The 27,631-nt window shown below is 39.2% G+C and overlaps 1 protein-coding gene across 1 annotated transcript in view; it reads left to right on the top strand.

Moving 5' to 3' along the window:
- Positions 1–27,631, top strand: part of NEK11 (NIMA related kinase 11) — a 226,080-nt gene that overhangs the window by 72,430 nt on the left and 126,019 nt on the right. Inside the window, exons 7-12 of the mRNA XM_058553246.1 lie at positions 16,858–17,007; positions 17,101–17,179; positions 19,227–19,312; positions 21,689–21,808; positions 24,222–24,315; positions 27,375–27,479. Coding sequence (XP_058409229.1) covers positions 16,858–17,007; positions 17,101–17,179; positions 19,227–19,312; positions 21,689–21,808; positions 24,222–24,315; positions 27,375–27,479 — 634 coding nt within the window. The remainder of the gene's footprint in view (positions 1–16,857; positions 17,008–17,100; positions 17,180–19,226; positions 19,313–21,688; positions 21,809–24,221; positions 24,316–27,374; positions 27,480–27,631) is intronic.

Here is a 27,631-nt window from a genome sequence, read left to right as displayed (position 1 = left end):
AATGTGAAAGATTGTGCCGCTTCAGAGGATAAAGTAGAAAGTTACCTTTTCTCTGGTTAGGGAAATTAAGCACAGTAGGAGATATGCCTTGGGATTTTCATGAGGGTCGTTACTCCTTTTCTTGTTCTGGTGCCTCCGCAGTGGGAAAGAACACTGTCAGATTAGATCTGGCTATGGCAGATGCCCATCCATCCGTCCCTTCAGTTCATTCTTGTGATTATTCATTTCTATGTTCTTCACTGGGTTTTTTCATTAGCTTGTTTCTTTGCTGGTGGTCTTTTCTGATTCACCTACCATCTTTCTTCTATCACCACCTTCCCCTAACCCCCTCCAAACAAACAAAAACACAAAAATAGACAAAAAGCACAAAGGTATGTTCAGCGGAATGAATTTTTTAAAATTGTGCTTTATTGAGCATCTGCTATTTGCTAATGGCTGTGTAATAATAGCCCTTAGGCTATAAAATCAAGAGTAATAGGACTTTTGCCCCTCAGGAGAAGTCTTCTTGCCCTTTTTGGAGTACCTTTCTCCAGTTTGAGAAAATCAATCTTGGGCTTTGGATTGAACTTGAGTTTCATACCTCCGTCTCTTTTCACACTTAATTTTTTTAAATATAAAGATATTTAAAAATAGATCCAAGCATATAATTTCTTCATGATTTACGATTACATGGCATCTCAGGAAGATGTTACATCATGTCATTTGAATTGAGTAAATTAGTTTATGAAGCCCATCATTTAAGTCTTTGGAATTACATGTAGCAAGAAAGCTGGCACTTTCGCAGGTATCCACATCTGCTTGCAAATCAGATGGGTGTCTCCTAGGAAACTGAGGCACTAGAACCCACAGAGAGCAGAGTAAATCACAGAGTCTTTTTGTCTCAGTTGTGTCTGTCTTTTTTAAAAAACTGCTCCTAGTATTGCATAAAGAATTATGGGAATATCAGATAGTATTGCTATAATGTTTTAAGCTTACAAAAATGACATCTGACTCAGATAAAACTTAAAAAGCCAAAACTCCCCAAATATAAAAATGCAGGAGAATTTTAATATATTTTTGTGAGCGTTAGGTCAGCTTTCCTTGGAGAGATTATTAACTATTCAGCAAGTACAAGCTAAGGATCTATCATCATCCTGACCCCAAATAACCACCTTATTATGAATTTAGTAATTACCTTGGTTGTATCGAATCAAATGGGCTTATCTGGTAATGAAATTTATATTGCTGAACCTAAAGTGTAAAGAATAACAGAAAACTATTAATTATAGTGGCAGAGACATAAGTGTGATGAATAATCTTTGGGAGACACTCAACGAAATTAGATTGAATGGGTTTGAGAATTTTTCTCTGAATCTCAGTGTGTAGCATCTGTTTACTGTGGAATATTTTCTTAGGATTGGAAACACTCATGAATAATTGACAGGTGTTCTGCTTTAGCACTAATAGCTTTGCATATTATATTTATAATGCTTAAAGAAGAATTGGTATAATACTAATTATATTTTCATCTGTTGTTTGCCCATATGTAACCTAATCCTCCTTCTGCAATCTGTTAAACCTTTTGGGATTCATTTATTTATGGCAATCAAGTACAGGAAGTGCTTCTCTTAAAAGTGGGTTAGGTTCCAAAAGTTTATAAACAGTTATTTGGAAAGTTAGAATAATTGGGTTCATTGAGGGCAGTAGCTGATTTGTATAAGCATTGCTGAACACTTTTTTCCCCACAGGAAAAATGTGGTATATGAGTTGGGTTCCTAGGCCAGCTCTTTAAATTGATTTAAACTATGAATAGTTAGAATTTATTATTTTGGTAGGAGAAACAAATAGAGGACAATACAATTGGAATAATGGTACTGTAATTAAACAGAAAGGAAACAGAATATTTTATTGTTGGTTTTATTTATCTTGTTGTGAGAGGTCAACCAGATGGCTCTTTGATCTTGTGGCCCTATATTCTTTGGGTGATTTAAGTGGAGGGAATGGTGGTGGGAATAGTAGGAAGGTCAGATTGTGCTGTGAAGCCTTCAGAGATCTGGTCTGGGGGTTGGCTGGGTAGGGGACACTGGAGGAGTCTAGTTCACACCCAACACTGGAGTCAGGCTTTAGTCATCTTGGGCAGAAATGTCAGACAAGGCTTAGCTACTGGTAGAAGAAAACAGAGAGGAACCAGCACCTGCCTGGCCTACCAGGACTAAGAAAGTGTCCTCACAGGAGAGCATTCCTAGCGGGGACAGGGAAAGGGGGTAGGGAGGAGAACAAGCCTATTTTCTGGTGAAAGATTTGGGAAAGGGAGAAATATAGGCCAACTTGGCAGCAGTTCCTATAGTAATGTGAGGCCTGCAAGTAGCTGGCAGCCAACAGCCCATCAACTGCCTCCTGGTGAAGGAAGCTCTGGAGCAAGACAGCCCATTTCTCTTACCTGCCCCTGGTCTGGGCAGTTCTTGTGTGAGCTCTGGAGCAAGCTGTTGGACAAGGAGTGCCTTCCCGGGGAGTGAACACTGGTGTCATTGTTTTCACTCAACAGAAGCTAAGATAGGGCAACATTTCAGTCAGGTGCAATAGACTTCGGTATCAATATATTTTTTCAATGACTATCATGAAATGTTTGATACGAACTCTGCAGATAATATCAGTCTGGCCTGTTCAGTTTTAAAAAGGACATAATACAACAGCAGCAACAGAACCAGGAATAGCTACCCTCTATAGAGTGCTTACTCTCTGGTTGACAGTTAATGTGGTAGGTGCTTTACATACCTATCTAAGTGTATTTGTTATTACAAAAATAATCATATTGTATAGAATTTTATAAACTGCTTTTTTTCACTTCACAAAATGGAACATTGCTCTGCATCAACAACATATATCTACATATCTTTTAAATGTTTGCATAGTATTCTATACCTGGACACATAATTTATTCAATCAAGACCTTAATGTTTTTTTGAAGATTTTCTCTCTGTATTTGTCTTTCAGTATTTTTACCACAGTGTAGCTGGGTGTGGATTTACATTTATCCTACTTAGTAGAGCTTCTTGGACATGTAGATTAATGTATTTCACCAAATTTGGAAAGTTTTCAGCCATTATTTCTCTAAGTATTTTTTCTCCTCCTATCTCTCTTCTTTCTGGTACTCGCATTATGTATATGTTGGTGTGCTTCATTGACTCCCACATTTCTCTGAGGCTATGTTCATTTTCTTCATTCATTTTCTCTCTGTTCTTCAGATTGCATAATACCTGTCAACCTGTCTTCAAGTTCACTGATTCTTCCTTCTGCTAGTTAAAATCTACTGTTGAGCCCCTCTGGTGAATTTTTTGTTTCAGTTATTGTACTTTTCAATTCCAGAATTTCTATTTGGTGGTTTTTTGTAGTTTCTATCTCTTTATTGGTATTCTCTATTTGGTGTGACATTTTTATCATACTTTATTTTACTTCTTTAGACATGGTTTCCTTTAGTTCTTTGAACATATTTATAATGGCTGCTTGGAAGTCTTTGTTAAATCTGGCATCTGAGTCCTTTCAGATGGTTTTTGTTGCCTGATTTTTTTCCTGTTTATGGATCATACTTTCCTATTTCTTTGCATGTTTTAAAATTGGTGAAAACTGAACATTTTAGATAATATATTGTAGCAACTCTGGACACTTATTCTCCCTAACCCCCCTGCTCTCCCCCCACCACTGCACTGGGGCTTGTTGTTGTTTGCTTGTTTATTCATTTAGTGATGTGCCTGGCTAGTCTAGTGAAATCTATTTCCCCTTCAGTGTGAAACCTCTTGTTTTGTTCCTCAGAGAGTGTAGCCTTGGGCATGTGCACAGTTAGCCTTGGGAAGACAGTAGTTTTAGCAGGGCTCTCTGACTGTCCCTTTCCCTGTTCTGTTAAGATGTCTCTGTTGATGTTACCAGCTGCTAGCCTCCACTAATTGCCAACTGATTGCTGTATTATTTTTAACAATGCCCTGGGTCATAAATTGCTCTCCAGTCTCTTCTAATTACATTTGAGCCTTTTTGCAGGTGTAGTTTTTGATGCTAGTCTTTGAGGTTTGAGGTTTGGCTCTTCTTAACTATCTGGTTCTCTTTGGTAAAGTAGCTAGCCTGTGGTTTAGCTTATTGCACTCATGAAGTTACCAAACTCCTCTTAGTTGCTTGCTGCCAAAATCTCCATTTTATGAGAGCTTGAACTTAGGCTTAAATTTCCTATACTCTGTTCCAAATACAGTCAGTCCCTTTGGGGAGAGCTTCTGAATTTTTTTTTTTTTTATGTGTGTGAGAAAGATCAGCCCTGAGCTAACATCCATGCTAATCCTCCTCTTTTTGCTGAGGAAGACAGGCTCTGAGCTAACATCTATTGCCAATCCTCCTCCTTTTTTTTTTTCCCCAAAGCCCCAGTAGATAGTTGTATGTCATAGTTGCACATCCTTCTAGTTGCTGTATGTGGGACGTGGCCTCAGCATGGCCGGAGAAGTGGTGCATCGGTGCGCACCCGAGATCTGAACCCGGACTGCCAGTAGCGGAGCGCGCGCACTTAACCACTAAGCCATGGGGCTGGCTCTGAATTTTCTCTTGTTATGGGCTGCCTCATCCCTGGGCAAAGTCTCTGAGCTACTGCTCTGGAGCTGGAGGCAGGGATAGTGTCCCACCTTTCTTAGAGTGACACTCCTGCTTATGAGCAGGGTACTGGGCAGGGACAGTAGCCTCTGGTCTTCTTGGCTTGTCTCTCTTAGCATAGAGCCTCCACCCTGTGAGCGAGCTGGGGCTAGGGTGATCAGTGCTCCAGTATTTACCCCCTGCTATGCCCCCTGTTATTCATCCTACCAGGGGGACTGGGTAGAGGAAAGGACCCCTCAATATCTTGGCTGCACTTGTCTGGAATTTAGCCTCTGCAAGGCAGAGCTAGGGAGGATGAGAAATGCTAGAAGCCTGTCCTTCCTAGAAAGATATCCTAGCCCGTGACTGGGAGCTGGCGGGGAGAGGGAGCCCCATCTTCTTGGCTAAACCTGCTCAGAGTGAAGTTTTTGTCACACTGAGCTGGTGGAGGGGCTCAAGTGCTTCAACTCTTGCTGTTTTTATGGAGATTTAGTAGATTTTCTTGAATAAATTTCTTTATCAACTGTATGCCCTCGAGATAATTTTCAGAGATTTTAAATTGTTGGGGTTTTTGGGTAATTTTCACCAGTTATGGTTGTTTTGCTGGGGAGCAGGTCTGCTGAGCTCCTCATGCTACCATTCTGGAACTCTTCTCCCCAAGGCCATACTGTTGGAATTAGAGATTTTTATTTATTTTTTCCTCTGATAAACAGTGGATCGGCAAATGTATATACCCTTATTCTGTTAATCTATGAGAGAGTAGGAGAGGGAGGGTTCGCTCAAAATTTTCTTCCATTCTTCTCACCAAAGAGAAATTTACCTGTGCTAAAAAGTTCTTATTTAAAAAGCACAAGTTCTTTTGGTGAGTAATAAATCTTTAGTCCCTACCCTTCATTGTAAATTGCTTCTTAAATTTGCTTCAAGTCTTCAGATCCCTAGTTGAAACCAATAATTCCTTGGAATTTAGTCTTCCCAATTCCAGTATTCATCATTTTATAGCAAGGAGCATCTCAGGCAAGGAAAGGGTGTGGCTGTGGGAGCCTGGGGAGGGCCTGAGTCTCTGAGCAAAGAGGCTTCTTTGGATGGGGGCAGAAGGTAAAATGCTCCTATGATCTTTAGGAGTATGTGGCAGATTGTATTTTCCAAAGATGGCCATCACAATTTACCTCTTCCCACATGCTCTTTTTACAATGTGATGTTGATACTGCTCTTATGGAGGTGGAGTTCTAAGTTTCTTCCCCTTTAATTTGGGTAGGTCTGTGATTATGGCAAAACTGATGCTGAGTGACTTCTGAGTCTGGGTCATAAAAGATGATACACCTGCTGTCTGATTCTCTTGGGATCCTTGCTCTTGGAACCCAACTATCGTGTTGTGAGGAAGCCTGAGTAGCACATTGAGAAGCCAATGTGGAGAGGTACACATTGAGAGGAACTAAAGCTTTTGATCTTCAGCTCTGGCTGAGCTTCCAAATGATAGCCTGCACCAGTTGGCGAGTCATGTGAGTGACTTGTGAGACTTCCAGCCTGAGTCTCCCCAGCAGATGCTGTGGGGAGCAGAGTCAAGCCTTCCCTGTCAATCTCTGGCAGAATAGATTCATGAGCAAAATTATTGTTGATTGTTCTTTTAAGGCACTAAGTTTTAGGGTGTCTTGTTCTGCAGAAGTGGTGAATGGAACAGGGCTTTATTGGGAGGACAGCAAGCAAGAGTTGAGAAGCAGCCTCTGGTCTGGGTCTCCATTACGGCAATCTAGCATTGTTCATTGTCTTTATTTTAAAAAGTCCACAAATGGCTTAAAAGAAGTGGCTTGTGCCAGGAAAGCAGTCTGGTACTCTGCTTGTAGGTGCATGTGTTGATAGAACCCAAGAACTTGGACCTTAGCAGAGAAACTCTGGACCAGCAACTTTTCTATGGGCCTCAGAACTTTCCCTTCACTCTGCCTTATGTGTCATTCTCCTGCCTACATCAGCCGTGGACCATCTTCTGACTCCAGTGCCATCTTTCTCTGAATTACTCACATACTTCAGTGCTGTGCTGGAGCCAGCTCATACCAGCTCACAAGACTCCAGATGTATACTGACAGTCCCCAATTTAAGATGGTTTGATTTACGATTTTTTGACTTTACAATGATGTGAAAGCAATATGCATTCAGTAGAAACTTCGAATTTTGAATTTTAACCTCCTGGGCTGGCAATATGTGGTACCATACTCCCTTGTGATGCTGGGCAGAGGCAGTGAGCCACAGCTCCCTGTCAGCCACGCGATCACAAGGGTAAACAACTGATACACTTACAACCATTCTGTACCCAAGCAGACATTCTGTTTTTCACTTTCAGTACAGTCTGTTTTTCACTTTCAGTATAGTATTCAATAAATTATATGAGATATTCAACATCTTATTATAAAATAGGCTGTGTATTAGATGATTTTGCCCAACTGTAGGCTCATGTAAGTGTTCTGAGGATGGTTAAGTCGAGGCTAAGCTATGATGTTCGGTAGGTTAGGTGTATTAAATGCATTTTCGACTTATGATATTTTTAAGTTATGATGGATTTATCGGGATGTAACCCCATTATAAGTCAAGGAAGATCTGTAAACAAATTGCTGTTATAGTGCAATACAAGGAGTGGAAACAAACCTCTTATATAATAGAATGAGTGATTCACTGCCAGGGTGAGGATACAGAGCATTAGGTACAATTTTAGAGAGTGGGTGATGCCTGCTCAGGAGGTGGAAGGATGGAGAAAAGTTTGACAAATGCATTTCAGGCAGAAGGACCCAGTGTCAATGCCTAAAGGTGGGGGAATGCCCATTGGGGGAAGAGGGAGGGGACTGTATAGGGAAAGAAAGAAGCTAGGCAGAAGAACTATTTGCTCACAGCCTTCTCACTTATTGGGCCTCAAATATGTGTTTGAAGTTATGTCCAAGAGTTTGTAAATGTTAAAGGTGTTAATTTATTAAATGTAAAAATTTCAAATATACCATAATTTTTTTTTATTGATGTTTTAGTAGTTTATAACATTGTGAAATTTTTGGTTGTACATTTTTGTTTGTCCATCACCATATACATGTCTCCCTTCACCCCTTGTGCCCACCCCCTACCCCCATTGGCCCTGGTAACCTCAATACAGTTTTCTCTGTCCATGTGTTGGTTTATATTCCACATATGAGTGAGATCATACCGAGTTTGTCTTTCTCTTTCTGGCTTATTTCACTTAACATAATACCCTCCAGGTCCATCCATCTTGTTGCAAATGGGACGATTTTGTCTTTTTGTGTGTGTGTGTGTGTGAGGAAGATCAGCCCTGAGCTAACATCTGATACCAATCCTCCTCGTTTTTTGCTGAGGAAGATTGCCCCTGAGCTAACATCCGTGCCCATCTTCCTCTACATTATATGGGATGCTGCCACAGCATGACTCAACAAGCAGTGCATCAGTGCATGCCCAGGATCCGTACTGGCGAACCCCGGGCCGCCGGAGCGCGTGCACTTAACTGCTTGCGCCACTGGGCCAGCCCGATTTTGTCTTTTTTTATGGCTGAGTTGTATTCCATTATAGTATACCATAATTTTTGAAACTCCGTTTTGGTATTTCTTCATTTAGAAAAGTATAATGAGAATTTAAAAATAGTTGCAAGTGACCTGGGCCTTCTCTGACTCCTGAAAGACCCTGGGAACACTGTAAGGATGTGGAAGCATGATAAAGCTCAGCGCCTTCCCATTAGCTAGAGGACAAAGTGTGTGTATGTGGCAGGGGAATAGTGGCGCTAGAGGAGACTGAAGAGGCAGGCAGTGGTCAGATGGTGAATGACCCGTGTAAGCCATGCTAAGGAGCTTGAACTTTATCCTCTGGGGAATGAGAAGCTGCCGAAAGCTGTTAAACAAGGGGATGGTATATTAGTCGGCTTTCCTGCAATAACAAAGAACTCCAAAAATCTCAGGTACTTATAACATTTGTTTCTTCTTAACATTACATGAGGACTGCAGGTTAACGGAGTCTCTGCTCCAGGTTGCAGGCCTGCTCTGCTCCAGCGTTTCCCAGTTTCGGGACTCAGGCTGTGCCCTGATCTCAAATGAGTTTATCTAATGCTAGAGAGGAAGAGCAAGGGCTGAGCTAAAGCATGCACCTGCATTTAAAGCTTCTACTTAGACGTGGCATGCTTCGTATCTCATACCATTGACTGAGAAAGTCATGTGCCAATCCCAATATCAACAAGGAAGAAAGTCCACTCCCACCATGGGGAAAGGAAAGGGAATATTTGCAAAGAATAAGCAATTTACCAGGGGAATTAATGTTACAATGATACCAGACTGGGCTATAAAAAACAGACTGGAGTGGGGAGAGGTTGGTGGAGACTAAAGAAGGGAGATGGGCAAGCCTTCTATTAACCTTACACATTCTACTACTTCTGATACACTGTCTATCTTAAAAGAGCCTATGGAGAGTATCAAAGATGATTGAAGCAATTGGAACACAGCCATTCAATCAAAGTGTGAGGCAGTGCAGGCTGTTGTCATATCCAGCCTTTATGGAGTGGCTGTGTGAATAACAATTGGCAATGGAAAGATACTTTGATCATTGTTTGCGTTGCCAACCTACCTCTCCACTCCAACTTTGAATACTGTCCATGTTCATTTCCTAAACTTTACGGTTTGTATGGAATCTGTGACTGACGTCAAGAACAGCTAAAGATGAAAAAAAATACCTTTCCCTTTTGTTTTATCCTCTGCTACCCTGTGATCTCCCTGTCCTCCTCTCTCTCCTGGTATTGGTCCTGTCCTCAGTTCTTCCATTGGCCAAATTCTTATGGTGTGAAGGGCATGCGACCACCATAGCAGGGGGAGGTGAGATGATCTTCCTTCAAACATTATAAGGCTCAATTGTGGAAGAAAGTCATTTGAAAGCGCTGGTATGAGAAGGATGAAATTCACCTAAACTTTGTTTCTAAAATTTTATGGATCTTCCTGCAAACATGATATTATATATATATTGGGATGATATGGTGGAAGAAGTGCATTCACTTTTCCTTTCAAATATGCTTTGAAAAATTTAGTTTTTTAGATGCAGTAGCAACATTTCAAGTGCTCAATAGCCACACGTGGCTAGTGGTTATTGTATACAGAAATATAGAATATTTTCATCATTGCGGAAAATTCTTGGACAGTCCTGAGCTATTCTGCTCCAGCCCCTTTAGGCCTTACCTTGGGGTTTGTTTTCTTGCATTCACTCTGATTTTGGATTGGGCAGAACCCCACTGGTTTTAGCTGCTGTTATTAAGTTGGCCCACTGTGCTTTCTAGTGAGTACCTGTTGAGTATTTTGACGTTCTCCTGTTCTTGGGTCCTTTAATCACTCCATTGATTTCTTCTCACACAGATGCTGATACTATACAGGTTGCATGGCCATTGTGGCTTGTCTTCACTCGCTTGTACTTTGAGGTTCAAGGGGACACCTTATCACCTAACTTTGTTGAAAATGTTGGCCATGGGCTTTTGGTTTTGCTATCTAGCTTCTTTCTCTGTTTTTACATGGGGATTCCAGGAAGATCCAGAAACTGTGCTTCTGATATAGCAGCTGTTTTCCCCCAAATACTCACAATTAGCATTGTGACAAAATCTCTGGGTGATTTGTGTAGATATTAAATCTTGGGAAGCACTGATAGAGGTTCTGGGACATGACAGGCCCTTAATAAACAGTTGCTCTATAATATACTACTTCTTAAGTATTAGTTCAAGTAGTCCAATGTCTTTCATTATATTTAGACTGAGTTTATGTTAATATTCCATTCCACCTAAGTAAAGACATTTATTTAGAACGACACACACTAAAGCAAAACCCACTACTCTTGTATTAAATTTCTATGACTCTTATTTATTCAACTGCTTAAATTATGTGTACTCTTTTCTGGATGGATATGTCAGAAGTATCCTCAATTACATCAAATAAAAATATTATCTGGAAGATCAATAAAGCTTCCCCAACCAATCAGAGCTATGCATTGCTGTGGGTTAGCTTCTCTTTGCAGAGTCAGGGCAGATTTCAAAGGGTAAATTTAGTTACCTTGAGACAAGACAAAGCCCCAGTTACATTTGCAATCCATTATCAACTGTGCTTCAGAAATCCTCTGGGCCATTCTGGTCGACTTGGACAGATGGCAAGTTTATGGAGTTCAAGTGTAGTTTGCTTCACACACACCTGATGTCAGCCTTCCCTTTCAATGCTCATTCATTCCTTCAGGGATTTGTTTGCTTACTTCTCCACAGTTGGCTGTCTTTTGGAAAAAGAAAGGAATGCAAATCAGACTTCTAAGTAAAATGCACCGCTCACTTATTTTTTTCAACTCACCTCGCTAAGCCCCTTTCTCACTTTTGCATTGCCAGATTTAAGACCTGGGAGTCAAATAAGAGAAAAGTCTTCAAAAAGGATTGAAGTGATGAGTTTGAGATGATATAATTATTCCGATATAAAAATGTCTGGTTGGAAATTGGAGAAAATAAAAACCATAGGTACACAGACGTATAGTTACTAGAACAACAAGTATATAGAGTAGATAGATTTGAAAACCTGTAACAGGATAATCAAACATCTTTCACCCCAAGTGTCATGGTAGTTTCTGTTATCAGATTGTCTCATATTTCAGTTACCTGCCCATTCCAGGCAGGTGCACTGGGACCACAGCAAGTCCCTTTCCACAAGTTACTGGCTGGTAACCAAAGTCTTCTCCATGTGCTCAAGTGCAAGCAAATATCACTAGATAAGTGAAACAGGTAAATGGAAAGCAACATGCCTTCAGTGTAGCCTAGAGGATTTCCAAAAAAGAGAATAGTCTTATATGAAAATTGACTACTGAGTTAGCCTCTAGATCTAATTGTTCCTGTCTGTTTAGCAGATAATTCTATGTCTTTTTATAACCTAACACATCTATCACATGTGGCTCAGGTAGAGTTATTTCTCCATAAAACCAGGGTTTGACCTCGTGATCAACTCACCGTGGTTAATAGACCACTAACCCCCTTTCACTGCCATGCAACAGAAAAACAAAAGCCAAACTTGCCTGCCTTCCTTTCCTTTTGCCCCAGAGGGTCTCATTGTCTGTGCACCCTGTATTTGCCATGCGTAGCTTGATGTCTCAGGCCTCAGAGATCTTTGAAGGTGGATTATGTTTCCAGATAGGACCCGAAGTAAGCTTGAAAAGTCAGCTGCTGCCGAAAGGCGTCTATCAGAGCTAATAGCCATGATTTCCATGAGAGTCCTTAATGATCTGAAATGCTCTGGTCGGTACAACGTTGAGAGGCGGGATAGCAAGTGTCTTCTCCACTTTGTAAGTTCCTTTTCACTCTTCTAACAGTGTCTTTTCATGAATAGAAGTTCCTAGTTTTAATGAAGTCGATTTTATCAGTCCATGACTTTATCATTAGTACTTTTTGCATCTTGTTTAAGAAATCTTTGCCTACCCCAAGAACAGGAAGATATTCTCTTGTTTCTTTTTAAAAGTTTTGTGATTTTATCTTTCACAGTTAGATCCACCTATAATTGATTTTTGTGCATGTGTATGGTGTGAGATAGGAGTTCACATACATTGTTTTCCATATGGATATTCAATTGGCCCAGCCTTGTTTGTTAAAAAGATCATCTTTTCCTTCACCACAGTGCAGTTTATCTTTGCATTTATCAAGTGATGAAATATGTGTGGATCTGTTTTTGAGCCCTCTGTTTTGTTCCATTGGTCTATTTTTTCTTCTTTGCCCATATCATTAAGAAACATAACTTTATAAGTTTTGCTCTTTGGTAATACAAGACCTCCAAATTTGTTCTTCAGTTGCCTAGGTTATCCTTGTCCCTTTGCATTTCCATATAAATTTTAGAATCACCTTGTCAATTCCTACAAAAAAAGTCTGATAGGATTTTGATTGATATTGCATTGGGTCTTTATGTTATTCTGGGAAAAATTGGTATCTTCATAATATTGAATCTTTCAATCCATGAATGTGGATCTATCGCCTCCCCCACTTATTTTAGTTCTTCTTTAATTTCTTACCAATGTATTGTGGTTTACAGTGTAGGATCTTGCACATCATTCATTAGATTTATTCCTAAGTATTTGATGTTTTGTGATGTTAATGTAAATGACATTTTAAATTTCATTTTTAAAATGTGTTTGTTGCAGGCTTATAGAAATGACCTTGTATGTACATAATCATATTGAAATGTTTAATGACAGTTTAATGTCTTCTTTTCTAATCTTCATATATATATATTTTTAACTTTTCCTGGCCTTATTGTTCTGGGTAGCAGCTTCATTACAATATTGAATAGAAGTGATGATAGTAGGCATCCTTACCTTGTTCTTGATCTCAAAATAAAGGCGTAAACTTTCAATATTTCACCAATAATATTACCATATATTTTTATAACTTAAAAAAAATCAGATTAAGGAGGTTCTCTTCTATTCCCAGTGTGCTAAGAGTTTTCTTCTTTTTAAAAGCACAAATGTGTTTTGAATTTTATCAAATGCTTTTTTCTGCATCTATCAGGATGATGATATATTTTTTCTCTTTTCATCTATAATGAGGTATATTCCAGTGATTGATTTTCAAATATTGTCAACGTACATTCCTGAAATAAGTTCCACTTGGTCATGGTATATTATCTTTTTAATATATCATCATATTCTATTTTTAATATGTATGTATGTGTATGTGTATTTGGATTTTTTGAATCTATGTTTCTAAAAAATTTGCCTATAAATTTCCTTTCCTGTAATATCCTTGGTGTATTTTTGTATCAAGGTTGTGCTGACTTTATAAAAAGAAGAGATTGAATAAAATTGGTGTTCTTTATTCCTTACATTTTTGAAGGAATTTCCCAGTAAAGCCATCTGACCCTGGAGTTTTCTTTGTGGGAACCTTTAAAAATTTTTTTAAATTATTATTTTCAATAATTGCTATCTCTGTTTAATAGATAAAGGACTATTCAGATTTTCTATTTCTTCTTGTGTCACTTTGGTAAGTTATATTTTTTAAAGACTGTTCATTTTATCCAATTTGTCAAATTTATTGGAGAAAATCATGTTTATAATGTCATTTTAATACTTTCCAATATCTGTGCAGTCTATAGTGTTATACCGTTTTCCATTCCTGTTATTGTTAATCTCTGTGTTTTTTCCTTCTTGTTTTCTTGATCAGTCTTGTTAAAGGTCCATTAAATTTATTAGTCTTTACTGATTTTATTTTTATTGTGTTTGTTTCTATTTCATTAATTTTCACACTTTTTTAATTTCCTTCCTTAAACTTTCTTTAGTTTGACTTGCTGTTCTTTTCCTAGCTTCTCAAGTTGACTTAGATTATAGATGTTAAGGCTTTTTCTTTGTTAATATATGCACTTAATACTTTCAATTTTGCTATAAGCATTTACTTTAGCTGAATTCAGTGAGTGTTGATATTTTGTACCTTTATTAGCATTCAGTTAAAAATATTTTCTAATATCTGTTGCGATTTCTTATTTGACGCAGGGATTATTTGGATGTGTATTCCTTAATTTTCAAAAAGTTGGAGATTTTCTAGTTTTTTTATCTCTCTCTATTATTAATGTCTATCTTAATTTCACTGTGGTCAGAGAATATGCTCTGAAGATTTCAATCCTTGAAATCTGTTGAGGCTTGTTTTATGATCCTGTGTGTGGTCAATTATGATGAGTGTTTCATGCGTCCTTGAAAAGAATCTGAATTCTGGCATTGTTGAATGCATTTATGTTAACTTGTCAATTAACTCAATTTTGGTAATTGTGTTTAGATTTTCTCTATCCTTATTGGTTTTTGGGTCTGCTTATTCTCTCCTCTATTGAAAAAATTGTGTTCAAGTTTTTCACTCTGATTGTGAATTTGTCTATTTTTCCTTTTCATTCTGTCAATTTTTGCTTCATACTCACACACAATGTTATTGGGTGTATACAGTTTTAGAATTGTTACATTCTGGTGGTTTGGTTTCTTTATCAATCCACCATCTTAATCTTAGCAGTGGTTCTTGCCTCAAAGTCTACTTTGTCTGATACTGGTATATCTAAACCAGCAATATTTTGATAAGTATTTGCATGGTATACCTCTTTCTATCAACTGCTCTGTGTTCTTATATTTAAGTTTTGTTTCATGAACAGTATATAATTTTTTGCCCAGTCTTATGGTCTTTTTAATTAGAGTACTATCCATTCACATTTAATGCAATTACTCTATATTTGTAATTTTATTTGCCATATTATTTGCTTTCTATACATCCCACTTGTTTTATGTTCCTTTTTCTCTCCTTTCTTGCTTTCTTTTGGTTTGAATTTTTATTTGATATTTTTCCCCTCTAGTAACTTGTTAGTTATACACTTGTCAGCTATACATTATTTTACTATTCTTTTGGTGATAACCGTAACAATTATAACATTCATCCTTGACTTATTACAATCTAGTAAAGATTATTACTTTTGCCACTTTCTCAGTAATGCAAGGACCTTGAAATACTTTAACTCTGTTTATCCTTTTATGTCTTTGCATTATTTTTGACAAGAAATGTTACTCTACATGATTTTTAAACCCCACGAGCTATTCTTAATATTGTTTTATAGAGTTAATATTGATTTATACATACTTACAAAGTCACTGTTTCTAGTGGCCTTCATTCCTTCTTGCATTCCTTGTTTCTGTCTGGCATCATTTTTCTTATGTTGGAAGAACTACGTTTTAGGATTTTAGTGCTTTCTTGCTAGCAATAAATTCTCTCAGTTTTTGTCTAAAAATGTCTTTATTTCACCTTTATTTGAAGGAAATTTTTTCTGGGTATAGACATCTAAATATGTGCTACTACACCAGATACCATTTTATAGTCTTACAGATGGATGCAAAATTTATTGAGCTCCAAATAATTTTCATAATTTATAATGTTCACATTGATCTTGGTATTCTAGTCAGTATTATATGATTTCTCTTAATATCCCCCTTCTTTCTAGCATTCTGTAATGAAATAGTCCAGGATTTGGAATGACAAATACCTTAATTTGAGAGTCAGTCAAGGTCACCTGTGTGACCTTGGCCTAGTCATTTAACTACTCTGAGCCGGGTTCCTTATGTATAAAATGGGAAAATTATAACATTGGCTCTATTTCACTGGGAAGTTATGAGGCTCTGTTGAGATATATATGAAAGTGCTTTATAAAATGTAAAGTACCAATCAGTTGGAAAATTTTAGTGTTATTATTTACTGAAACAGAAACATTCTCAGTGTATATATCCAGAATTCTCTTACAAATGCACATTTTCATGAACATCCACAAAATAATTAAAATGGTAGTATTCATGTATGTATTTATTTGTACATACCCTTCCTTGTATGAGAAAGGATTAAGGACAGTGTTAAAAGTTACATAAAACACAGCTTACACAAGGTCAATCACAAATTTATTTCTAATCTTTCAAGCAACTAACATGAAAAGGGAGACCTGACCAATCACATAATTCATAATGCCCATAAGACAAAAATAACCCATTATTCAGAGGAAGTACAGTTCTTTCTTAACACTGAGTTCAGGCAGGAATTTCCCGTTAGTTTTTTTAATGATGTAGAGTTATTTAAAAGATTTTTCTGCTGGTGCAGAGGTTACTGATTTGCATGGTTTATCCAAATCAGTGTTGGACTGATCTAGAATTTTAATATTCTGCTTCATACCCTCGAAGGGAGAATTATACATTTTAATGTGAGCTGCAAGTAGCTGCTTTTCCACCCTACTTGCAAATGGATTCTATTCAGAAAACTAATAAAGAATGCCAGTTTCCTTTTCAAAATGCTTGGATACACGTTAGAGGGAAGGTGAGGCTGATAAATTAAAATTTTATTTTGCGTATATAACGTTAACAAAGCTGCCTTAGGAAGACAATATTTAGCTGCATTTTCTTTTTCCTTCATAGAGGTTAATTAAAAAATTCTTTACTATATTGATCAAATATTTATTGAGTCCTTCCTATATGCAGGCATATTCCTGTTGGTTTGTTTGCTCTCTGCTGATAAAAATTGATCATTCAGACTTATATTTTGTGCTTTCTTTAACTTTTTCCTCTTTTTTTAGTCAACATGTTTGAATGGAAAAGAACAGTATGGAACTGAAGCTTTTAAACAAACAACTAAAGTGTCTGTTAGTGCCTCACAACAGTGCCCTAACACATCTGAGGTTTTGTATGAGGATCACATTTAAAATAGGACATTTGTTCCGTATTTAAATTCTTTGACTTTGTCTTCAGGTCTCTGGCATGCATTTTATATGAGATGTGCTGCATGAATCATGCATTCACGGGCTCCAATTTCTTATCCATTGTTTTAAAAATTGTTGAAGGCGACACACCTTCTCTACCTGAGAGATACTCAAGAGAACTGAACTCCGTCATGGAATGGTATGGAAATAAATATAGTGCCACAGAAACAGTTTTAAATTGTATTTATATTTTAGTTCATTTGAAAAAGAATTTTCTTTTTAAACATTACAGCATGTTGAACAAGAATCCGTCGTTGAGACCATCTGCTATAGAAATTTTAAAAATCCCTTACATTGATGAACAACTACAGGTATTTAAAATGAAAGCGATACCGGGAAACATGTATTAGCATTTATATACACTCTAGGACTTGAAGATATGCTGTGGGAATAAGATGCATTAAGAATCAGTCAGAAAGGAGAAATAATGTTTCTTTAAAAGCTGAGGGAAATTATTAGTCAGGATGATCTCTTTGCAAAAGCAAGTGTGTGAACTCCAGTTCCCTGGTGCCCCAGATGTGAGAAGTTAGGATTGTGATTTTCTGCCTAAACTCACCATCTGCCCTTAGAGCTCTTGGTTAACAAATCTTACCTCAACGTGTTGTAAATATATCCCTGCTGGGATAACAATGTACTAATAGTCATACTGAAAATTGGGGGCTTCATTGAGCCTTTGTTATTCCACTCCTTTATTATATATCTCAATAATACTTTTTATTGATTAGGTGAGTTTATTTTGCTTTCCTATAGATTAGAAAATTTGATGCAGAGAATCTGCCTCCGGTGGTAAGAAAAAAGCCGATGGTACCCTCCCAGGAGGGTTTTTTTAACTTCTTAGGCTTTTACAATACAAATTTCCTCAGGCGAATTTCCTTTAATTTTATGAACAGCTTTAAGAGGACCCACAAAGCAATCATTCACCTTTAAAAATGTGCACACGTTTTCATCAGTGTTGAATTCCAAATCCTCAGAAATCAAGGTGCTGACCTGATGTGCATTCAGTAGCTGAGTGCAGGGCTCTGTGCTGACACTGGGGTGCTCAAATGGAAGGAACAGATGTGGCTCCTGTCCCTCAGAAGCTTGACTGCTAGTAAGAGAACCCGTTAACCAAGAAAAAGTAAGCCAATAAATACAATGGTTATTAATTATCAGGAGCCCTAGGAAGAAAGCAAACAAGATGCTGTAAAATAAGGGAGGGGGAGAGGCTTTGATGGTCAAAGAAAGCGTAGGTGATATTTTGACACCAATGAGATGTGAGAAGCAGCCAGCAGTGTAAAGAGCCTAGAAAGTGTTGTCATCACAGGCAATAACTGGTACAAAGGCCTGAATTAGGTCATGTTCCCCGGAGGGAGTTATGGAGGGGAGAGTTCTTGTGCAAGAATGTGCTCCCAGGGGAAACCCCTAGGTTAGCAGGACAGGAGAGGGGAGGTGGGCGGAAGTTCCCTGTCCTTCCAGCTCTCCCTCTGTAGAGGCAAAGCCGGCTCCACTAGCCGGGGGGCAGGCCTCTGAAAAAGAGGCACAGGGGCTGGCTGTTGGGATCAAAACCACATTGAAGGGCTGTGAGCATAACAAAAAAAAAGTCAAAAGGGCTCCAAGGGGATCTGCTGGGACTAGGGTGAGGCAAGTGAGACATTTGCCCTGGGACAAAATTAAAGAGTGAACCAAAAACTCAGTAAACAAAATAAAAAATATTTTAATGCAATATTTTAAAAAACCAAATTAATGCTAAAATCCATGGCAACAAAATATTGAAAGTTTGAAGACAGGGCCCAGCAGGGCTAGGATTAGGGTGAGGCGAGTGAGTTGGAAGGATGCCAGTTCAGGGTTGGATCCTATCTTTATTTCAACTTTTGATGTATTCTTCACGGCTTTTTTAGCATTAATTTTAACTTTTTTTATAATTTGCATTAAAATATTGTTTATTTCGGTTATTGAGCTCTTTGGTGCCCTCTTAAATTTTGCACCTGAGGTGAGAGCCTCACTCATCTCACCCTGGTCCCGGCCCTGGGGGTGGGGACACTGTCCACTCCAGGCCCAGAGGTGAGAGAGAGTAGTGTGTTCTTGGAGCTGAGGGAAGGCCTGCCCGACGCTGGGCAACGAGACTGAGAGAGCACGCTGTGCAAGATGGAGTTGGGGAGGTGGGCGGGAGCTGACCCAGCAGGATCTTGTCTCATAAGTTACCGTGAAATTTTGTGTAACCCTTTAAAGAAGGAATAATAGTTACCAGCGGGTTTTGTTTTCAAGCTCTCAGACGTAGTCAATAATACTGCAAAGCAGAAAAGGCACCTGGTAGTTTTACACCCTTTCATCCCTGAAGAGGAGTCTTTAAGGTGTCTTAAGGGTTATGTTTTTTTTCAGCACCTGATGTGTAGGTATTCGGAAATGACTCTGGAAGACAAGAATTTGAATTGTCAGAAGGAGGCTACTCATATAGTTAATGCTGTGTAAGTAATCTCTTTGTTTTTAAAAAGCCCATTGAGCGTAAATGTTAAATGCATTTGTCTTTAAAAATCTATTAGTGCTAAACTGACTGCATGGAGTATCCTAGAATCCGCTTAAGGCTTGCCAAGAAATTAAGGAGCTTCAGTAACTTGGCCTTGCAAAGCCCTTTGCCCCAGGTGGTAGCAAATTGAAATCATAAAAATTTAAACCCCTGCACAGCTTACAGATCTGCAGGGTAGCGCTGTAGTTGCCTTGTAAGTATATACAGAAATTAATATCTCAAACATTTAGTGATATTTATGCTAATGAATGTTCCGTATTAAGCCTAAATGGCTTTCACATGTTGCTTGTTTAATGGGAACTGGCAGAGTGTCTATTGAAAAGACAGCATGTGGAGTCACGAAAATACAATTGAAAATAAGCCAAAATTCACTTTCTTGAGATATACATAAAAACTAGACAATGTATTTCACAAAGAGCCATAATTATTTCCTGGCCTAAGTTGTCTCTCCTACCTCATTCAAAATACCTGTAGCTTACAAGAGCCCAGAATACTAGGTTACTTCAGAACAGCCATGTAGAGCTGTGCAGACTACATATGGAACAACTCCCGGGGGCACCACTTATAAATACCAAATCTATAATTTTTGCTGAAGGAATCTTCTATTTAATTTTATAAGGACCTGATGAGAATGGCAGTCCTTCTCCAGGGTTGTGCAAGGTGGTGGGGTGAGAACAGTAGCCCTCATTAAGTAGCCCAGATCTTCAAGACCACATAGTATAAATATGCTTCTCTAACACCAGTCCAGTGGTTTCTCAACTGCACCATATTTGTTTTCCATCTTCACATTCACAACTGAAGAAACTGGTCCATCAAAGATATTAATTCTTTGTTTGATGCGTGATCTCCAGGTAAAATACACTGCACCTCAAGGGATAAATTTTTAAGTGTGCTCCTATAACCAAGTTTTCTTGGGTTGCTACCTATTCTTTCAAGAAAGCTCAGAACTTCTTTTATTTTATTTTTATTTTAAACTGGAGATGTGAGAGTAGTAGATATCTTATTTTTGAAGTACTGGACTAATTTTAGCTATCGCTTTGCACTGCAATTGTGAAACAGTGTGCCTGACACTGCTTACAATTAGAGTGTGCTAGAATCCAATTGTTTGGATGGTATTTCACATTATGAAACATTGATTTCAAATTGTCACTGTTATTTTGAGGATCTATGACTATATTTTCAGGAGATCTATTTGATCTTACAAAATAGGGGATGTATATTCCTGAAAATTGCACGTCCCCTGGAGGCTCTGGTCTGGATGGTATCCCAGAGGGATGAGACCTGCCTACAGTAGTCATTACAATTTTCTCGTAGTGTTTCTCAAGGAGGAAGTTGAGTACAAAAAGTGTTCTGCAGTATTGAGCCCTAACCAAGTCAGGCACAGAAACAAATGTCATTGAGAATGTGGTTGTAGACCTTTGAATACGTGGTTAATGTAAGCGCATTTGTTCAAATGAAGAAAGAGGCTCTTAAATAATAACATTGGCTAACATTTTTGGGGTCATGACCATACACTTGGCTCTGTTATAAGCACATTACGTGAATTGACTCATTTAAACTCACAACAACCCTATGAAGTAGGTATTATTATTATTATTATTATTATTTTAATGATCATAGAGCCATTAAGTAACTTGCCCAAGGGGGTATAGCATATAACCTGAGAGGTAGGATTTGAACCCAGAGAATGTTATTAGCCCGTGCAATTAACCACTATGCCATGCTGCCATAAAAATGCCCTGTATTAAGCCTAGACTAGAAGACATATTCAATAAGATTTAGCTATTATAATAATACCATTTTTGGATACTTTTAATGTGTCAGACACTTTGAATACATTATCTCATATAATACTCACTATAGCCCATTCTTTATGGGTGAGAAAACTGAATTTCAGAGAGGTTCAGTTACTCACCCACGGCTGCAGAGCTAGTTAATGGTGGAGATGGGATTCAAATCCTGCCTGTTTCCTAAGATTGTGTCCTATCCACATGGTTGAATTGGTCTGCCAGTCCATTTACTTCTTAATGGCCAAGATCTTAATTTGTCTTACGTTATAAAAACCAGTCATAGGCAATTAAATGAGCAGAAATTTGGAAAGTACATAATTTTCTTTTAAACAAAAATCTAATTTGAAATATACTGCCAATTAACCACAGTTCTGGTTGGCTCATTACCTACCCAGAGTTTATTGGTTTTTTGCCTGGCCTGTCTCAAGATGCTTTTCTCCGTGGTGTAATGATACTTCTGTAAAATATTTAATTTTTCTGAGCATCTTTGGGATGGGTTGCATGTGGGGAATCTTTATTATCGATAGGCAAAAAAAGATCCACCTGCAGACTCTGCGGGCGCTGTCTGAAGTGCAGAAAATGACACCAAGAGAAAGGATGCGGCTGAGGAAGCTCCAGGCAGCTGATGAGAAGGCCAGGAGGCTGAAGTAAGCTGCCTTTCCTTAGGGTGCCCTGGGCCCTGGGCCACTTGCCAAGGCTCTAAAGGAATTTACTGAAGACAAGCAAAAACCAAAACGCACATACTCATTATATATTTATCTGTTTACTCATTCACTTGTTTGCTCAAAAGATAGTTGTTGAGCCATAGATGGTTATTGGATGCCAGGTGCTATTAATACCAGGTTTTCAGTCCTGTGTGAAGAGAAAAATTGAGTATCAGGGAGGCTATTAGTAATGAAAATACAGAGTCAGCCTCCAAATGAAGCCTTATTGTTGCCAAGGCCTCCTGTACATACTCCAGTGAGCGGGTAAAAGGCGGCTTTCACTGTCCCATCCTCATTCCCAGATGTTTGCTGTAGCCCCTATGCCAGGAGACCTAACTCTTCTATGTGGGGAAGAATATAGTGGCAGGAAATTGTTGGCCTTAGCAGATTGGAAACAGAACTGTGTTCTGTCAAGTGAAGCCCTTTGAAAAGTCTCTGCCCAAGGCAGTGCTGCTGGTGGGAGATAGCACTGGTGATTAGAGTATTTACATGAAAAATGGGAATTCCATAGAGCCCAGAATCCCAGTTTCTCAAAGACCGATTTTTCAGTTGATAGATTATCCGATTTCCTAATTTTTTTCTTCTTTCTTCTTCTGCCAACTTTTTGGTAGCTTAGAAGCCCCGACGAAGAACTAGAGAGACAGAAAAGACCTGAAATTCAAATCTGTTTGTTTTGTGCCCTTGTTAACATAACTAAAAAATGATTTAGAGGTGTCCTTGTGCTTACAGTGAATATCATGATGAACCACGTAAGAATCTGTGAGACTATTTTCCCTTAACACATGCTTTCTTTAGTAAATGTGGAAAAAGGTTTCCATCAAAGTACATCATGGGTGGTAGTGTGCTGGTAAATGTTGAACAACCACCTCTGGGGTTGTGGGAGGGTGGGGGTGGCTGCTGATTTCTTTGATGTAAATACTCCCACTATTGGCCAATTTCTAGCTATACCAATGTGATATCGTTGAATGTTCAGTTGGGAAGATATGTACATCATCTGCTCTTGGGAGCTGGTGCGAGTTGGTTTCTGCAAACCACTATACCACTGAGTGTGGGTTTTACTGAGAAAATATATTCATTTAAATTGTTTGAGCCATTGCATCAGCTCACAGTCCGAAACTTGTTTCTAATACCTCAGAAATGGCAATATTTCCAAGTACCATGATTCATGTTGTTGGTTGAGGGTAAAAGAAAAATTAAATCTCTGACAGGAATAGATTAAAAAGACTAATTACTTACATGCACATTACAAATTATTTTTCAGATTAAAACTGTTTTTTATACACAAAGGAAAGTCATAGATCTTTCACGTGACATTTAATTTTTTTTTTTTTTTTTTTTTTTTTGTGAGGAGATCAGCCCTGAGCTAACATCCACCAATCCTCCTCTTTTTTTGCTGAGGAAGACGGCCCTGGGCTAACATCTGTGCCTATCTTCCTCCACTTTACATGGGACGCCGCCACAGCATGGCTTACCAAGCAGTGTGTCTGTGCGCGCCTGGGATCTGAACCAGCGAACCCCGGGCCGCCGCAGCGGAGCGCGCGCACTTAACCGCTTGCGCCACCGGGCCGGCCCCAATATTTTTCTTATTTAAAGGCAATGGCTTTTAAATAAAATTTGGTCTTGATTTTATGAATGACTTACATCGGAATTGTTTTTGATCATTATTTCTAGGACTCGAGTGGTCATGCGTTTTAGCTAGAAAACAGCTGTATTAACAGAAGGGTTATAATGTCTTGTCTGTAAAACCCATTTTATAGACAGGAAAACTTGACTTCAGGCATGTTCAGTGACTTTTCAAAAAATCTAAATATAAATTAGCACATGAGTACTCACAAGAACTCAAATCTTTCTTCCAGTTTAGTAGCAAGTCTATTAAATTCACTGTCCTGTAGTAGAGGAAACAAAGAAAATGTGTCTGAGAAAAATTACCCTCCCTAGTGAGTCTCAAATTCTTTTCCATAAATTCTTTGAAATGTAGCTCCATTTTTCCATGTTTATGCGTCTGTTCATCCTGAAAGCAGTTGTTGAGTTATTCATATGTGTTAGGCACTGTGCTGGGCATCGGGGACACACACCCCTGTCGTCGCAGTCAGAGAATACACAGGGATCAGTACAATCTTCTGCTGCTTTTAGGAGTTCTAAGGGTGAATAAGGAGCCAGAACGTTCTTGCGTGTGCTTTGAAAGAGAATCAAGTGGATGCTGCACTGCACACCTCTTGATGAGGGAGAAATCCCTTGACCTGGCTTCCCAACACCCTAGTTTGCCTGTTGAAACAGGGCTCACATTTTCTTGCATAATACAGATGTGGTTTTAGCAAATTGCAGCTATTTTTCTGTGTTCACTTTAAATTTGCAGAAAGCTTGTGGAAGAAAAATATGAAGAAAATAACAAACGAATGCAAGAATTGAGATCTCGGAACTTTCAACAGCTAAGTGTTGATGTACTCCATGTGAGTACTCTCTTACTTTAAATTTTACATAAAACCTTTTCTTGCTCCAGGTTCTTCAGATTCATGGGCCAGTTGGGTAGGGAAAAGGAAAAGGTAGCAAAAAAAAGCATCCAGACCAACTTTGCCCAATTCCAGGGAGGATATACTGGGGTTCATTTTAGAATGTAGGCCAATTGTTAGTGACTACAGTAATTCAAAGCAGCTGTACTTAGAGACAGATAGATCAATAGATTCATGCAACAAATATTGAGTGCCTACTGTGTATGAGATAACTTCATCAGGGCTGAATGAACAGTTGATGGGTTAAAATTGTGACTTTGCGGAACAGAGGTGTGTCTATCTAATTTTGAATTTCAGTGATGCTATTGTTGCTTTTCCTCTTTAGTGCATTGTTCTCTTTCTTTTTTATTCTTTCTCTTTTTGTTTTCTGTCTCCCTTCCATATCATTGTGCATTGTGTTAATAACCCTTTTCAAACTTTGAAGAATTACCATAGATATCCAATAATAAATAGGGTTGCAGATTCACATGAAATCGACCCCAAATTCTCGTCCTCTGCATCCCAAGCCCCTGAATAGCAAATACCATTTTCTCTAATGGTTAAAAATATCTTCATGGGGGGCCTGCCGGTGGCGTAGTGGTTAAGTTCGTGTGCTCCGCTTCAGCGGCCCTGGGTTCCACAGGTTCAGATCCCGGGTGCGGACCTATGCACCACTCATCAAGCCATCTTGTGGCAGCATCCCACATAAAATAGAGGAAGATGGGCACAGATGTTAGCTCAGGGCCGATCTTCCTCAACAAAAAGAGGAGAATTGGCAACAGAGGTTAGCTAAGGGCTAATCTTCCTCACACACACAAAAAAATCTTCATAGGCCTTCTTGTAGGCTCTGAAACTTAAAGTAGTCTTCTTTCAGGGTTGTGTTTGGACAATAGACATCAACACCAGTCTCCTGGCTCTTCTGGTAAAAGCAACTTGGGAAGGAGTCATTTTTATGGAGAACTTTACTGTCTCAAATTCTGCTTGTCAATTCATTGGAGATCCCTGCATCTGAGGGAGATTCTTTGCTTTAGCAGGAAGAACCAAGCCCCCTGAGGCTGTGTGGATGGTCCCTGAAGTCTGGGGACGTTCATTCTGCTGTAGCTCAGGAATCAGAGGGCTCCAAGCCCTGGGGCGTGCGGGGCCCCCAGCAGAGCTCACTATCAGCCAGGCAGAGCCTAGGAATGCTTGTTTTCTGCCTCCTTCTGGGGGGTAATCCACCTTTCTTAATTATTTAGTGGTTGTGAGTGATTTCAAGTTCTGAAAACCCAAAGTTGGACCAGACAGAGGGCCCAGCCTTCTCTGATCTCAAGAGTCTCCCTCTGTTAGAGCCTTTAGCAGACAATGTGCGGACGCTGGCATTAAGTGCTCTATCCCACCCCCCCCTTTCTCCACCCATCTCTCACTCCGTTAAATGAAGCCAGCTGTGAGATCTGTTGCAGGCCCCAGAGACGTGGAAGATGGGATCGTTCCTGCTCATGGAACCTGGTGTATGGAGAAATTGCTGGCTGAAAGGGCATAGGGTCAGCAGCAGTGTCGGATCCTGCTCAGAGAAGGGTCTTGATGCTACCTCTGTGTGGAAGGACCCAAGCCCCCTTCTAACACTGGGCACCTTTCTTCAGTTCCCCAGACACTTTCCTCTGAAATGATAACTTGTGAAGATGGGTCATCTTCCCTGGGTCTGTCGGCTTTCTTCCCCACAGGACTGAGAACTGCAGATTCCCACAGACCCTTACAAGGAGTCTGGCAGGATAAGAGTTCTGTGTTTGTTACTATGTGTAAACTACTCGTTCAATCAGCTGATAGAAACTGGAACTTTTTTTCTGGAATGCTCAGGGACCCCTGCTTCTATGGGATTTTACCCCCAGAGATTGGGAATTGAGAAGTACAGATGTAGTAGTATTTGTTTTATAAAACCTAAATAACTTTCTTTATTCTTGTTACCATATGGCAAATAAAAATGTAGTTTCAAGTATGAGATTACATTTTAGTGTCTTACTTAACTTTTTTGCTTTTCTTCATTGACCCTTCAAAATAATCATTTTTGTGTTATTTTCATTTATCAGCGTTATTATCAGTGTTAAGCAATTAGCACTATATAAAGTCCTGATCCTTTTATAAACCAGGGTCCTTGGGGGGGATCCCGAAGTAACTTAAGACTGAGACCACATGGCAGGCGGAATCTCAGGAGATTTTATTAGCTCTATATTATCCCATAGAACATGGGAGCTAGAGGATAGTCCATATCTTGGCCCAACTCAGACAAAGAAAGTGAGGATTTCACAAAGATTTTGTGAAGTGCCAACTCATAACTTCCACAGTGTCTACCTACTGCTTCCCAATTCCATCCCCTTTCCATCAGCAAGGAGCAAAGGGGGAAGTGCCTGATGCTGTCTTGGCCAGAGACATTGGTTCGTTCTTTGATCGTCTGAGATTCAGTAGCACCAACATCTTTGGCCCTGAGCTTTCCAGAAGCATATTTCCTAAGTTTGCATATTGATGGGAGCAGGAAATGCTCCAAGCAGATAATTGGCTCTTGAAGATAACATCCTCTTCTAGCTGGTTCAGTCCTGTTGACAGGGTTGCTCAGCAGCCCCAGGTCTCTTGCCCTCTTTTGTGCAATTACATCAGCCATTTCCCTCTGACCCATCTTTGGCATCCCACCTTCTGTCTTTCAAATGTCACCTCCTCTTCAGGAAAACCTTCTTTGACCTCTCAGGTCCACAATCCACTGGCTCTCCTCCAAGTTCTTATGGCTTATAGCAATATTCTCAAATTTCAGAATGCACCAGAATCACCAGTTGGTCTTGTTGAAATGCAGAGTCTGATTTGGTTGGTCTGCAGTGGGGCCTGGGATGCTGCATTTCTAACAAGCTCCCTGATGATTCTGATGCTGCTGGTCCAGGACCACACTCTGATTAATAATGGACAAAAATTGGGCCTCTTGAAAGCAGCAATTCATCTTCAGACGAAGGAAGACCTGGAAAAGCCATGATGAACAGACCTTCTTATAATCTTTTTAGGAAAAAAAGCATTTAATGGGAACGGAAGAAAAGGAGGAGCAACCTGAGGGAAGGCTTTCTTGTTCGCCCCAGGAGGATGAAGAGAGGAGGCCAGGCAGAGCAGAGGCAAGTTTAATCATGTTCACAAGAGTGAGGCAGATATAGTGATATTCAGAGAACAAAGGTGGGAGAAAACAGGAAGCTGAACACTTTGCAGAGGACTGAAGGGTTTTAAACATCTCAGGAAAAGGCATTATTGAGCTGAAAAAGATGAGATA

This window comes from Diceros bicornis, chromosome 2, assembly GCF_020826845.1.
Source record: "Diceros bicornis minor isolate mBicDic1 chromosome 2, mDicBic1.mat.cur, whole genome shotgun sequence".
NCBI classification, from domain to species: Eukaryota; Metazoa; Chordata; class Mammalia; order Perissodactyla; family Rhinocerotidae; genus Diceros; species Diceros bicornis.
Note: the sequence above shows the minus strand (reverse complement) of the source record. Positions and strands in the feature narration are given on the sequence as shown.